The sequence below is a fragment of the Anomalospiza imberbis genome, chromosome 4, assembly GCF_031753505.1.
Source record: "Anomalospiza imberbis isolate Cuckoo-Finch-1a 21T00152 chromosome 4, ASM3175350v1, whole genome shotgun sequence".
NCBI classification, from domain to species: Eukaryota; Metazoa; Chordata; class Aves; order Passeriformes; family Viduidae; genus Anomalospiza; species Anomalospiza imberbis.
In genome coordinates, this window is record NC_089684.1 from 3,332,430 (window position 1) to 3,348,690 (window position 16,261).

The 16,261-nt window shown below is 37.5% G+C and overlaps 1 protein-coding gene across 2 annotated transcripts in view; it reads right to left on the reverse strand.

The window, feature by feature from the left end:
• Nucleotides 1-293: 293 nt before the first annotated feature.
• The window catches only part of MTMR7 (myotubularin related protein 7), a 42,051-nt gene continuing 26,083 nt past the window's right edge, over nt 294-16,261 (reverse strand). The window contains exons 8-14 of one of the 2 annotated variants that reach the window (XM_068186836.1): nt 11,535-11,644; nt 9,444-9,569; nt 8,610-8,659; nt 6,754-6,954; nt 5,457-5,597; nt 3,729-3,855; nt 294-3,254 (exon numbers count right to left, since the gene is read on the reverse strand). In XM_068186836.1, the coding sequence (XP_068042937.1) occupies nt 2,898-3,254; nt 3,729-3,855; nt 5,457-5,597; nt 6,754-6,954; nt 8,610-8,659; nt 9,444-9,569; nt 11,535-11,644 (1,112 nt within the window). In that variant the 3' untranslated portion in view covers nt 294-2,897. The remainder of the gene's footprint in view (nt 3,255-3,728; nt 3,856-5,456; nt 5,598-6,753; nt 6,955-8,609; nt 8,660-9,443; nt 9,570-11,534; nt 11,645-16,261) is intronic. The other variant, XM_068186837.1, reaches the window with a different exon arrangement.

A 16,261-nucleotide genomic window follows, 5' to 3' on the forward strand; every position in this document is an offset into this window, starting at 1 on the left:
TAATACAAGCAGCTGGCAAATAGTTTTCCTTCTGTGCTTCAGATGGTGATCTGTAAAGAAGGATTCAGCTGTTTGATCCCATTGCCTTCAATGTCCTTTAGAGGCACATTTTGGTACTAAAGAGCAGCCTGAACCTAGTGAGGCCTTTCAGCAGTTTAATTATATTCATCTGTGTCCTATTTCAAATTGCAGTCAGGCAAATTTGCTAAGATTTGCAGCAAGGCTACAAGAAAACGATGTAGTTAATTGAGAAGTCTTTTCATCTTTTTTTTTCTCATTTCCCAAAAAAAAAAAAAAAAAAAGAAATAAAGGGGTATAACATGCTTCTATATAATTATCACAACTGATGAGAGTCTCAGTTTTTTTAGTTATCAGTTGCAAATTCCTCCACAACTGCAGCTACTAGATTCAAATATTGGAGTAGGGGAGATAAAAGAATCAATCCCTTGATCTCAGTGACAAAGTGACTCTTGAGTAAATGAAGAACTCTATTACAAAAATCATGAAAGCAATCCTTTGTTTCATTCTCTGGTGTGAAATGACATTTCGTAACACCTAAATGTTTATTGGAAGGTGTTTCTCATTAGCCTGGTAATGCCACAAATACATATAGTACAATGTAAGCAGTAATAGTTAATGCAAAATTCCAAGGACTAAAGATACATCACAGAGGGCTGCTAAGTGAAGGCTTAATAAAGAAAATGTTAATATGTTTATATTTTAGTTGTAAAGCCAGTTACAAGGAGTTGCATAAGCAACACAAAGTGCTTTGAATTTGCATATCTTGCTCTTCTGCATTTATTTCTACACATGTCTAGCTGAACACAATATCATCATATACAAGTCTACATTTTAAAGATGTACAATAACATTGCCCGTTTTCAGACTGCTTTTTTGGCAGAATATTTGTGTGTTTTCATTGCTAACTTTACAGCATGTTTTCTTAGTTTGAGAAAACCCATTCAAAGTTTCCTTTAATGCCATAAACTTTACAGGCTATGTTCAAAATACAAAACACTTTTAAAAGTGCAGTTAAAATCAGGGCTTTAATTTATTAAAACTTCATAAAGATTAAAAACCAGAAGGCTAGATTCTCAACAGAATATAAATTATAGTTGTTTTTATTTGAATTGAGCTATAGTGATTTATCAAATTGAGGATCTGGCCTTTCCAATGTAACATTAAGATAAACCTTGCTGTTAAGAATTATTTTTTCAAAGACAGCAGCTTCCTTCAGAGGATAGTAATAATACTGAAGTTTACCTATTCACTTTTTATAACATGTTCACAGAACAGAATGAAAAGCCATTCCAGAAAAGCAGACTGAGTAATAAAATCTAATGATTCTAAATTGAGGTATATTTATATAATACAGTTCTTTCTGTAGGTCTGTACTTGAAGGAGTAGTGTGAAATGCAATCTAAGTAAACTTACATTACTACTTTGCTCTACTAGAGTTCAATTCTGCACTGTCTCCAAGCATGTAAAAGCAGCCATATGGATTACTTTTTAAACTGCTGGCTTTAATTAAAACAAAAAAATAAACTTGAAAGAGTTGCAGCCTAATATGTCTAGCAACCTTTTTAGTGAGTTTCAAGACATTCCAAATTTTGAATATTTTTCAGTTGTTTACTTCTGAACTGCTGATTATGAAAACTGTTACTCCTATTCTTAAACATATCTGAATTCTTAAATGGGATTAAACTTTCTGGTGAATGGTGAATCAGCCCCTTTCTTAAATTAGTATTGCCATGCTCTGTTCAGGTTAGCAAATACTAAAAGGGAAATTTCGTGTGAGGATAAAAAACACCAGTTGGTTATGGTTAGTTTATTTTGATTAACAAAATTTGGAAGAAATATTCTCTGTAACAATTCCTTTATGGGCATAGCTTTCATTTACATACTAATTCAGAGCGATGTTTTCGTAAGTGATTTCTGTAATTGATTTGATATTCCCTATTCTCTCTACTGGGTATGTACCTCACTCCCACTCAAATAAAACATGTAGGAAAATAGGCTGAAGAATCAGGGATTTTATCACCTTTAAAATTTCACCTTTATACCTTAACTAGGTGGTTTGGAACAAGGGTAAGATATAGACATACTTGATAACAAAACATAAAGAGGCAAGAGTAAACTGCCTCTTTATGTTTTGTTACAAGGGGGTGTTTTAGCACAAAGGCTGTGTGAGCGTTGTCACATTCCTTGAAGTTTTGGTCACAGAATCTACTGAACTTTCAACACTGGTTGAGAATCGAGTACAAATAGAATGCATTCAGATGCAGCAGCAGCAGCAACTGCTTATTAATGGATTTTTTTTTCAGGATCAAAGCTTCATTTGTCCCCTGAGCCAGGGTGTCCGTTTGTTAGCTTTACTTTGCTGCAAAGGGTATTAGTAGGAGAATATGCAAAATAATTGTTCTAACCTCTTGTGAAGAAAAAACCAAAGAATATACATAATATGTCTGAAGGCAAATGAGTTCTACAAAAATAAGCATTGACTGCTTCACCAGTGAGGCTAACAGTAACACATCTTCAGCCTTGTGTAAGAGAGTGCTTTGGAATTTCACTTCTTAGGAAAAGAACTGTTATCCTGTCCAATAAATAACTATGGAAATGTACAAAGTAAGGAATAATTCTGTACAGCATTGATAAAACAACCACCATATTGGCTTAATGAAATATAACAGCAATATTACCTTTCTTTAGTGTAGTGTCTTAAAATTAGCAATAACTTGTTCTGCTTGGATCTTAACTTACACAATTGCACAGTTCCCTTTCTTTGGATTATTTTTTTTCGGCCACAGTCCACTTCCATTCTTCATCTGATGAAAAGATGTCATTCCAGACTGTGTAAGACTTTACATCATCTGGATCCTTGCTGCCGTGCAGGTATTTCAGCCTGCCAGGAACACAGCTTCATCAGAGTCCTTGCCACTGTCTTCACTAGGCAAGCAGCCACCCCCACTTGGGGACCTGCAGCTTAAGTCCTCCACACCAGACTCCTGGTCACTGTTGGCTGAGAGGTCAGGATCAGAGCTTTTCAGGTTGTCCTGTGTCAAAATCAGGGCGGAATCTTCATCCCCTTGAGAAGGGCTCCGGGATGGGAATGATTTCAGATCGTTGCTATACTCCTGGGGAGTGTTAGCTAGGCTGTTGTTGGAAGTATACAGTCCAAACTGTTTGTTTCGGTCTTGTTGCTTACTCTTGACTTTATTATTACCTGATTGTGATTTCTGAAGATTTGCCAATCTCTGAAATAAAGGAAATAGGATTTATCATGTGGATACATTTAGGGCCCAGAAATCCTCTTATATGTCCTTGCTTTTTTTCTTTTTAAATAAACTTCTAGAGCCCAACCCACCCTTTAAGACTGACTATTTTATTTATGGAGTATGAGAAGTGCACAACTTGTCACACACCAATGCTGAATCACAGCATTCTTTTGAGCTACAATTCCCTCTGAGTTACAGAAGGATTAAACTTACTTTCAGTAGTACTTGTGCATCAACACAGTTCACATTTTATCCTTAAAGAAAAAAAAAAAGTCCACTTTTGTGTCTTAAATGCAAAACATTCACAATAATTTATCTGAGAACAAAGATGATGGCTGAACATCCTCCTTCCAGAAAAGGATGTAGTGTGGAGGGGACTCTGCAGCATATGGAGCTGGGTTTCATTTATCATCAGTTACCAAGTCTGCTGTATCAAGCTCAGCTGTTTATTACCTCTTGTAAGACTTCCAGCTCTTCTTCCAGCTGCTGAGTTTCTTCCTTCACTGCCATCAGATAATCGGTAACTGACTGTCGAGGATGCAGCCCCTTTTCAAAGCGGTTGTACATGCCACTCCAGAACCTGGAATTGATGGCAAGGTCAGGAATTTGCCCAGTTGGTGAAGTAGCCTTATGAGACTTAAATGCACACTTTTTTTTTTTACCCCAGACACATTGTCCTAAATGATCTATCCATGCTTATTCATCATTAGACTGCATACACATAAGTTCACAGACTATTTAGCAAGGTTCATGGTTCATTTGCATTTCCTCCATCCTGAAGGTGCAACTCATAGGCAGCTGGACATAAGCAGCTCAAACGAATTCTGATGGACAATAGAAAGAAAGGTGAATATAGTTTAGGTCACAACCGAGAAAGGTTCACTGAATGCAAAATTTTGCAGGCTCTTTTTCTGGTAGTATTTTCTTGCTCTACACTGTAGGCTTTAGCACAATGGTACCTATAAAATAGCCAATGGTAAAGACAGTTTTTCATATTCGTAACTCTCAACTGTTGTTCAACTTCCCACAAAGTCAGCTTGGAAATTCTGTGTTACTCTGGTGCTCCTCCTGCCTGGCTGGCAACAGGGCCACGGGCAGGCCCTGAGTGTGTAAGCAGTTCACCAGACCGGTTACGTAGCCGAGCCCTGCTGTCTGCCAGCTGTCTGGCCAAGGAGCTGACAGATATTTTTGGAGCACGTGCATGCTGCTTGGTGGCTTACTATTCCTATCCCAATAGTTTACTACTTAAATCACATTCCCCCTTATCATCTGATAGCTCACGCTTTGGAAATCTTTACGCACCCAAGTAATTTGATTAAAATCAACAGGACTACTTATCCACTGGAGGATCTGCTGTATCAGTCCTTCTTTTATAAATCCCGCTATCCCAAAGAACACGATTAATAACTATTTTCAAATTGTTTTAAAGTGGATGTGACCTGGTATAGTAGACATGAAATAATTCAATTTCTGTCATTTAGGATTTTTATTGACTTTTTAACAGGTGCTATTACTTGCAACTGGAAAACAAACTGATCAGTTTTACTTAAATGACAGTTTTAATGCATTTCTATTCAAGTTCTCCCAAAGTGTGTTAAGACTAATGGCACAATTAATTAACTCAGAATGTCAACAGTAACATTTCTAAAGTGATGGTATTTTGTTATATTTTGAAAAAATATCAGGAAAAACTTAACTTCATTTTACCTGATATCACAACATAGGGAAAGTCTGGGGTTTTTTTACAAAATACTTGTTTTAGCAATGAAATAATATGATTTCTTGAAAAGATCCTTTTTACTTTTGACACCAATTGATCCAAACTAACATCACAAAATCTCGGAATGGAAGAAGTTAAAGCAACTGTAAATTTAGAAACAACATATGACAACAGGACTGAAAGAGGCATTTCTCAGTGGAAGAAGTGAGTAACCTTGAAATTAGGACACACAACTATCAATATAGCTTTAATCTTAATCTTCTTTTCAGACTGATACTCTGTTGTGGAATGGTGCAGAGGTGTTGGCTGAGTATGAGGACACAAGGAACAAACATACTCCATCTGAGACTGAATTTATTCTCTATAAACAGCCTTATAGAACAAGAAATACTTATATACAAAGGCATTATGTTCTGTACTAACCCATGCTACAATTCCCAGCAACAAGTGATACTACCTACTTGTACAAGAAGTTGCATGGAGCTATCTGTGGGTGCAGGGTCCCTTGGGTTTGACTGTGGTCTGACCTGTATAAAGGATTCAGGTAATCAGCACGATTTTTCCACAAGTGAGCCCACAATGAATACGTTCGTTCTTTGATTCTGAAAAAGAATACATTAAATAAAAATATATTAAAGCAGCTATTACAATTCAGGGGTAGCTAAAGCTTAGATGCAACATTCTTGTCCTCCATACTTCCAATCAGCTTCCTTAACAGAATTAGACTTAAGTTACAAGCATAGAGAAACAGAGACCCAAATTTCCTTGTTGGTCACTAAAAGCAAAATCTAAACCATTTCCCATAAAGCAAAAACAGCTAGAGCAAGTAGGTGGAGAGACTGGTTCCTTTGTGAGGTGGAGAGGATCATTTCCATAAAGTGGGCTTTCAGACTGATCTCTGCACCAAAGGGATCCCCACATTTAAAAGCACTCCTATCCCTCTGAGCTGCAATTTCTTACACAGGTAGGTCTTGGTATGTGGGGATCTGTGAAGGTTTTGATTTTAAATGGATGCTCAGTGTGGCTGCTCTGCATGTGAGCAGTGAAAGGGACCGAACGGCAGTGGCCAGCAGTAACCAGCACCTCCTCTCATTGCTACTGCTGACATCATCAGGCTGCTTGAGCAAAGCAATGGACATCATCATGTATCAAGGACCCAGGGCCCTGGGAAGCAGATACAAACATGAGCACTGCCAGGAATGATGATGCTGTCTTTGTGTGGACCTCAGGGCAGGTAGCTTGACTTTTAGTTGCTTTGGGGCCGGTCAGCAGAAGAATTGTCTGCTGTCTCAGTCCTAGGGAGAGCTACCAGACAAAAAGACATAAGGAAGTACCTAAGAAAGCAGGATTAAAATGTCCTGACACGAGATCCAAAGACAGGTTAAAACACAGAGGAGCAGTAATTCTTAAACTGAGAACTTAACTAGAGTTACTATCATTTTCTACTGGAGTTACAGGGCCAGCTTGCCTTGTATTTTGTCAGGGCTGCAGCAAAGGCTGGCCCACATGGCTGAAGGCTTAATGCTCTTGTCAATTTTCACTAATCCCTGTCACGCACACCATGGATTATGCTCCCAGCAAAGCTACACTGCAGAGGATCAACTTTTTTTGGTATTAATCTGTTGTTGTCAGAAGACAATAGGCACCCTGTGCCTTATGAAACACATACATGCAAACTGGAGAATGTCTGACTGCTCAATACACCACCAGCCACAGACCCCACGCATAAAGATGCTACTAAGGAAAACATTTTCATACTTCAGCTCTCTCCTCTCTTTCTGGCTGTTACACAGGAAATTTCCAAACTGGCAAGAATAGATGTGATGCTGTATGTGGATGAGGAATCTTTCATTGAATTCAAAGGCACAAGGAAACTGTTCCATTAACTGCCAAACACATTCAATGAACTGGTCAATAACAGGTGATATCTCCTTTGGATCTCCATCTAAATTGCCATACCTGAAACAAGAAAAAGATGCATCCAATTATAACCTGAATTCCTATAAGAAAACTGAATTAACTCTAAGGTAAACAAACCCCTCTACTAATGTGGTACATCATAAGCATTCGTTTCTAAAGTCTGAACTATTACTGTATTTTTACTTAGAAAAATGATGCAAGAATCACAAAGTAGAATGGAGGCAGAATTACAAACAAAAAAGCCTCTTTTATTGGGTGTCTTGTTATATTACAGCTGCAAAAAGCTGGCTGCTGCATAGCCATGTTTTAATGCTATCAGTTTAAATTGTACCCTGGTAACATAAGTTATCAGAAGAATGGCTGCAATGACTTAATGACAAAAGTGTGTCTTAAGACAGTTTATTAATAGTAAATTATTCCCCAAACCAGAAAACTGAGCAGGAGAGCTACCTGCTCTCATTATAACCTCAGCAGAAAACAGGTTAAAGCTGCCCTCTCTTGGTGAAATTTCTAGGAAGTGGGAAATGTTTACATGCTACTGTGACTGACAAGTGAACATGAAAGTTTCTGTGTATAAAAATGCCTCTTGGAACCACCTGCAATGAAGAAAAGGAGACTAAAAATAAAATACACATAAAAGCAAAAGGTATTTTGTAAGTCTACAAAATAGGAAGAAGCATTTTCAATCAGTTATTCTCCTGAGGGGGTGGGGTGTATGTGCATTTATAGGTACACATGCCAACAGAGTAGAATTTTATAAACATCTAAAACTGAAACTTCTATTACCATCAAAGAAAATACAGCAATACTGCACAGCAAACCAAAGCTATCAGTGGTTATTACATTTCATAATACCTTTTGCCACTGATAATCATAAACAACAGACAGTATCATATTAACTGTAGTAATTCCTACAGAATTTCACAGGTGCAATGAAGATGCACAGATTTTCTGAGTTTTGTTGGTTTTTTAAACTATAACAAATTTATATATTTAAATCCAGTAATATAATGTAATTAAACCTCAATATAAAAATTGCATTTTTAATTTTTACAGAAAATAGAAGTCATGAAAGAAAGAAAATATGAAAATGTATCCATGTTTAAATATATTAAGGCTTCAAACAATTTCATTACATTATAGCATTTACACTGAATCGATGTTTAAAGTAACTTGCTCAAATAAATGACTTTCCACTTTGCCTGACATTTCTGAGCAGATCTTGCTGGGTTTTTTAGAACAGACTGTAACAGGAAGAGAAATAATATTTTATGTAATAGACAACTCACAGACATGCCTAAGATTAAGTACTGCCTTGGAAGATGCAGAAGTCCCTTTGATGAACAGGGGCTTAGGTAGGGGGCCTTGGCTTTCCTAGGAGATCTGCTGGAGTCCAAAAGGATTTTGCAAGCCCAATACACACTACTCACATGGACCTCTCAATGCTCATAGCAGCTGCAAGACCAGCACACAGGACTCCCCTTAGCAGTTTTGGAGTACATATATAGAAATATTGCACTCTGACTTTTCCAGGCAGCTAAATTATATAGTTGGAGAAAAGGGTATAGCAGTTTCCCGGGGCATTCTGTTGCTGTGTTTTGTAAGGCAGCAACAAAGAAGAGCTAGAATGGCAGCAGACACAGACTACATAAATATATACATATAGAGAGAGGAAAACCTTAGTACTGCCTTACCTGTGGTTAAATTTGTGGCCAAAGGAAACCCAGTCTTTTTCAATTAACACCTAAAATGAGAATATCACATTCAATGTTGTGGAGTGGAGCTGACACATTGAAGAAGGCAGAAGGGTGGTGTAAACAAGAAGTGTTGGAATCCCAGTTAATTCTTAGAATGAGCAGAAAAGTGGCAAGCAAGAACAATGTAAGCAAGCAATATTAGAATCCTAAAAAATTTTCAGAACTGGCAGAAAAATAATGAGCACTGCTTGCCAGCTCAGGCAAGTAGCACTCTTCATGGATGCAGAGAGAGTGACAGTGTTTCAGCACAACTTCAAATATCTTGTTTCACTGCTTTCTAAAATAGAACTTTTAAATGTCTCAAACATCTTTTTAACATGTGACCAGTAACTTGATAACCACTTCTAGATGCTTTACTACTGCTGATTGACCTGGGAAAGGAACAGATTTTCCAATAGAGCTGCTCATTGCAATCTAATGTCTAGAAAAGACACACTTCTGACACTCAAAATTAAAATGTTCACTGCAAATGAATACAAATTCTTGCTTTCACAAAAGCTCTTTGGGCTGTGAGAAAGTCTCTTGGTCAAGGTTAGGAAAAAAAAAAACAAACATAGGTGACCAACTGATCCCCACCTTGAATAATATTTCATACAGAAATTGGGAGACTAACATGAACATATAGAAGCCTTCCCTCCTACTTAAAATAAAACAAAACAGAACAAAGCAAAATGGTATATTTAAGGACAGTTTATTTCCTGTTTTAAACAAAGATATCCATTTGAAGTGATGCCATACTACTTCATTTACTCTGCAAAAGAACCTGCTTACCATGAATCCCTTCACAGTTCTGTAATATGGATCCAATAGAAGGCTTGCTACAGAGCAAACCTGGGCTGTCCTATCCCAGCCATCAGAGCAGTGAACAAGCACACTCACACCTTCCTCAGCCACAGCCTAAGGATACAGAAAAAGTCAGAAAGTTCACAAGCAGGGAAGAAGCCAATGGTAAGAGAGAAACAGTGAGACAAGAGCCATAGAGAGAGTATTAATTTGGGAACTGGGAAAGCTCATTCGTTTCTTACTCTACCACAGAGTTATTAAATAAAGTTGAGTGTTATTTGTGTCATTTGAAAATCACTGTTATTATACTATTTTGAAAAGTTTTAATTCACCCCAGGCCATGCAATATGGTGGTTGAGAATTACCTGTTTATGCTCCACTACAGGAAGATGTGGGATTCATTTCAGTTAAAATACATCAATCTGTCAGAGCAGACAACTACCTCCAGCAGATTCAGATGCTCCAACACATCTCATGCCACTTACATGCCACTAAAAGCATAGCCATACTTGCCATATGGCTCCTAATTTTTCATCTTGATGGCAATGTCATTAAGGGCAATGTCTGTTTCCAATGCCATCACTAGCCTGGACATTATTCCAGCACACTGCATTGCACTGGTGACATGCTGTAAAGGCTTCTGGGCAAGCCTGTGGCACTGGGAAACTTCCATGTCTAATAAGCAAGATTTTATCAGTATCTTAAATGTAATAATCAGGGAGAGAAGATTCCATTTTATACATAAACACATAAAGAAGAAATTGTACTGAGTTCTCCAGAGTGTTGTATTATTTTTAGAACTTGAGGCTTGGCGGTTGTTTTTTGTAATTCTAAGGGTTTTTACCTTTATCGTTTCTAAAGAGAACTGAATTCAGGAAGTAGAAAATAAAGTAGGTTAGGAAAAATACTGTTAGGAAAAAAAAATTAGGTTAATTTTGGGCTTAATAGGGAATGAGGAATAATAATAAATTATCTATGTTTATCTCAAGAGACAAAAATAGAACCCCTGTGTGCAGAAGACTGAGAACTGAGAACCGTACAAATAAGAATGGGTCAAAATGTATATCTGAGAAGGCACTAGGCTAGCAAGCATATGCACAAAGGATAATAAGACTAGCCACTGGGGAAAAATTGGCAAAGCTAATGTTATTAACCCTATTCCTATGAGCTAATGAAAAGTAGTAGGTCTGGGAGTAATAATACATGTATTTATTGCACAGTTTCTGTTCTGGTAAGAAACTACAGTTGCCTACTGAGAAGAAAGAAGCAATGCAAGAGAAACAAGCAGTTAGCGAGGAGGGAAACCCATGAAGTTTTATCTGTATAGTTGTGGGCAGTAAGCCATGTGAATAAAATGGCCAATTAGAAATTGTAATCTCAAAAATAAGAATTGAAGCAGTAAAAGGCAGAGCACAAGCTAGGGATTATCAAAATTAAAGCTACTGCTGGCAGATGACAAATGTCTACATTACTTTAGGGGGGGAGTAGGGGAAATAATTTCTTATAAAAGCCAAAACTGTCTTCTGGAAGAATTCTCGAGTATACAAAAGTAGAGGCAGCTGGACAGTTTGGCCATGGTACTACACAGGAGTTGGTTCACGAGGTGAATTTGGTTGGTTGTCTGATAACTCAGAGGGGATAACACAGTAGCTATATATTGTGTATAATATAATGTATTATACATTATATATAGCTATATGTATATATTACAACTACCACTTCCACAAAGACGATGTCCAGAAACCAGTGGAGGAGGCAGGTCAAACAGGGAAAGAAACAGTAACAATCACTGTTGAGGAGTAGAGTAAGGACATTCAAATGTCTGACGTAACAAGACACGGGCTAGTAGAGGCTCCAGCACAAAAGAACACAAGATTTTGTTTACTATTTTAGAAAAACGTTGACACAACAGCACCTAAGAATCCTCTCTCCTCATACACAAAAGCCCATCTTGCAGTGGGCTTTTTTCATGTAGAACGTCACTGAAGAGATAACAGAAGTTACCCATAAGAAGAGAATTTGGTCCTCATTTTCTGTATCTGCTTACTCCAAGTTTCATTCTCAGTTTACACACTTTACCTTTGCAATAAAAATGCCAGCATCCATAATGGCTTTGATGTGCTTCAGCCAGCCAGAATTTTCCAGGCCCCACAGAAAGTCGCTCATTGAAGGTGATTTCAGCTCACAAACTGCAAAGATACATTTTAAATGTATGGTAATTAGAGTCACTTAAGCTTCATTGACTGTTCAGCCTTGGAGTTACCTCTTCTTCAGTTATCCACTGTGTAAAACATGCATCTTTTGAAAAGAAGGACTACATCTCTGTCAAATTTAATCTTTAAGGAACACATATATTTGAGAAGTGTGGCTGAGTCAAATTTCACCCAATATGTTGATTTTATTTAAAAATAGAAGCTGTCATAAAGCCTATTGCAAAGAAATCCAAATCCATCCTTCTGTGAAGAATGTATTTTCCAAGACTGTGTTGGGAGTGAAGTTTCAAACCCCTGGAAGGAGTTCATGTATTTGATGATGAGGGCTTGGAAACAGAAAGCATTTGATTTCTGCTGTTGGGCAGGCAGACAGATACCTAAAAATGGTTCCACTGCCTCCTACTCCCAGCATCACCACAGATGACGGTGGTTGAGTTAAAGTGCTTCACTCCACAGTTCTCCATCGTTGAATTAAACCTTATTAAAGCTTCATTTGGAGTCAAAAAGTATTCTGATGGTGAGGACAAGACATAATCCATCAAGGAAAACATGTTCCAAACTCTATGGCACATTTGAAAAAAAAAAATCCTCAGTTTTTACTCTAAGTTCCTATTCTGCTGTATCCAAGTATCTGTTTTTTAATAATAAAGAGTTTGTGGCATCAGAAGAAAAAAAGCAATCAGAATCTAAATAAGGTACCTCAATCCAGCAGAACACAGACTGAATGAAATTTGGTGCAATCTATTTTCAACAGTAAGATGCTAAAATCACTACGTCTTTATTTTGATCCATGTAGAGTTATACTGTTTTTTAAAGAAAAATATATTAGCCAGTGAAATTAATTTTCAGAGTACAGTGAAAAACATCGTGGCTTTTACTGAGTTAATGTACGTTCTGTCAACTACTAATGTCTTAGTAAGTCTCTTGTGGTCTGGAAATCTTAAAAGACTCAGTTATTTATGGCCATTATGGCCCCTGGCATAGCTTTATTTTCCTTCAGTGTAATTGAAATTTAATTTTACAAGCCAAAGACAGAGTTTATACCATATCTGAACTGACTGTCCTAATTCCATTTAGTTCAGAAGCAAAATGGCCTAATGTGTCCGTACAAAGTCTTGCAATGTTTATACACAAGGCCCCTTCCAGATGGTTATTTTTAAAGTAATTTTTGGAGGATATTTTTAAAGATGCAGTGATAGCAGCACGGAAAGCCAACAGCTTTTCACATGATTAATGTTTCTGTGCAGATGGAAGCATGACCAATTAGTGGCTGAATACTGGCTGAAGCTGCTGTCTCTGTTTACAAAAGCCCAAGGTAAGGCTGAAACAGTGCTTTGCTCATTCCCACTCCCGAGCTGGAGTCAATATTTACTGATCACTTCACTGAGTAAAGTTCATACTGTCCTAAATGCATACACTGTATATTTCACATGACTTTGGCAACCGATCTGGACCTTAATCCTGAGTTCAATTATGAGGCTTATCCTAAAGGGAAAGGGCATTTCCACCTCAGCAGAAAAGGTACCAAATTCTTTGAGAAATATGGCCAGCTTCGTGCACAGTGTATGCACAGGAAAATCAAGAGGCAACGGTCAGAGCTCCAAGAATTTCAGCAATGCTCCCACGTCTCAGAATGGGAGGAAGAAAAAGGGCACACGTTGGAAACTGCCTCTTCCACCAGCAGAAGTACCAGAGGGGTGTGCTGGACTAGTCCCCCCCTTCCTGGCAGGACAGCCATAAGTAGAGGAAGGAATAGTTACTGTGGCCAAACCCACTGGGTTTCTCACTGCCTGACCTGTCACACAAGTCCAAGGACCAGAGGGCTGCTCCTACATCAGCAAGTTCTGCTCCTGGTATGAGGGGAGGAGAAGCTGGTATTTGCTGTTTAAATACAGACAGGGAGCATGTGGGGCCAACACCTCAGTGCACAACACACGGGAGTCAGGTCTCAGCTGGCCCCGGGATGTGCGGCACAGCCAACCCCACCCCAAATGCCAAACAGCAGCCTTAGGCAGACCGCGGATCTGCATCGAGAAAGGTCCCTGCGTAATGTTCTTCTAATGATAAAAATTATTTCAAGGAAGTTTGCGCACGGGATCAAAATTATCTCAAGGTTCTTCACACAGACCCATCTGTAAATGGAGAAAAATAAAAATCCATACTATACTAAAGGCATCAGAGATAATTTTCTTTTCTGAAAGAAAACTCCATCATATTGAAATGCATTTCACTTCCACAGTACAGTCAAACCTCTACATTTTTTGCATATTCTGTAAAAAAACCTTTTTCTAAAAATTTGATCAATTTATAATGCTGGTATAATTAGCCAAAAATCAACATTATACCAGGATAAATATATGTTAAAATAAGATAAATTGGCTAAATAAAGTCAGTAAAATAACAAAGCTAAAACCAATTTTTTACCTCCTCAAATAAAATATTAGTATTTTTATAACTATAAATTTTTTCCCTCAACTTTTCCCTCCAAAAATAATGAGTAATTAAATGAATATATTCCTAATATAAGTGCATTTTCTAATGGAAAACTGAATACTAAATATTTTTTTTCAAACTTTCTTCGCATTGGAAGTTATTTAAAATTGTATATTGAAAATAATCTGCAGTCTGGCACGTGAAGATCCTCTGCTCTTCACTTCTGCCTAGCACCAGTAAACTGAATGGAACTGGCCTTGCATTTCAGCAACGCATCTGGCTAACTATACCTTGATGTCCTCTTGTCATGCTGTATACTTCCAAGCAACAATACAGCTCACATGAAACTAAAATCAGTTTTCATCAGCCTCATTTGTCTTTTCAAAGGTTTTTACGCACCTCATAAAATCTTACCACAGATCATGAGCAGCAGACCCATTCTGTAAAGAGCAGTGGGATGTTTTACTTAGGATTCACGTATGTACAGTGATATTGCCATCTTATTTATGCATTCTTTTCATTATTTATGTATTTTATATTGATATTGATAATACATCACTAATTGATAATTATTGATATATTATTGAGGTATTAATTTATAAAAATTTACAGCTATATTAAATGTGTTTTATCATCATCCTTGACAGCCTTTTTGGTTCTAGGTCTCTTTGTATGCTCAAGTCAGGTAAAAGGTCACCAGAAAAACAGATTAAGAGACACATACAAATGGAAAAAGATTAAAACTACGTAGCATCTTACATAAGAAAAGCCCTAGTACACTGAAAGTCATAAGATTTTTCTTTTAAAAAGGCCTTAATTTCTCTGATTTCTAATCTTATCAGTCAAGTTGCTACATGAGAGATTTCAACAGAGCAAATATAAAACCCGGTAAAAAAGCAGATGTTTCAACCATTTGGCTTGTTTGAAAATAGATGCTACAAATTTGTGCCCTCCAAGCAGCCTGAAGTGTTAAATATATTAGAAGTTACCTTGTTACATGCAAGTTTGGGCCCTGGGCCAGTCCCATGAACTTTTGGCTCAAAAATTATACACAGCGCTGCCCGTGCAGCCAGACTGGTTGTTTACTATTTTAACTTTGATAGTCTTGAGTTGAACAAATAAAGGGACCTGTTTACTCACCCAGCCTCTCTCCTAGCCAAACAAGACTTCCTAGTGAACAAAAAATCTTTCTGTTTTCCCACCTGAGACCCTTAGACCAAGAAAACTCTCATGAAGAGATGTTTTGCCTGCATCACACTTTAATGTTGGTTTCCATAAAATGCTCTAATTTGAAAATGGAACATGGCTTCCCTGCCATGGAGAATTTAAGCCCTTCTTAGATTTCACATTTACATTTGCATGCACTCGTGGGAGACAGATGAAGAGTAAAAGAGCACGGGCACAACATCAAGTCAAGAATAAGAACGATGAAACTGATCCAGGAGGTGACAGAAGTTGTTGTTGATGTACATGAAGTAAAAATGGAGGCATGGTGGAGTGAGCACTATTTCCTATTTGCTTGTTAGAAATCAACAGGCCATTGAGGGTAAAGGATGGCTTATTTATTCTTGCTCTTTTCCTACATGACCTCTAAACAGTTATGTACTGCAAATATGAAATGGCAGAACAGCTTTGCTGGTTCATATACTGCTAAGTCTTTATAAGGCAAATGGTATTAATTTCCATGGGATATTGAAGGTGAGGAATTGTTACACCCACTGACTGTAAATTTCATTACTAGGCCTGATGTGATATGTTCAATGCAGGGCATGAATAAGTTTCTGTTAAAATTCACAGTCTAAAATGCATGACTACCTCATATGAAAATCACACCATAGCTCTTCTGTGCTGTTAAAAAAAAATCAATTGGTATTTTCCACTAGCCTTGAAGTCAGCAATAAGGGATTTTTTTCATTTCACCATTAAAATGTAAATTTCAAAAAAGAGAGAGAGCAGACTGGTGTACGAAATTAAAATTAATTTTGTCATTAAACAATATCTGGATTTCAGCCAGGAAACAAAGTATTTTCACAATTAAGAAATCACCAACCAGTATTTGCCATGATGCTCCATTGCACGAGTCCCATTAGCCAATAAAGATTACTTTCCACACTCTTTTTCACTGCTGCTGATTTCAGAGCAGTTACTCTGATTTCTTTG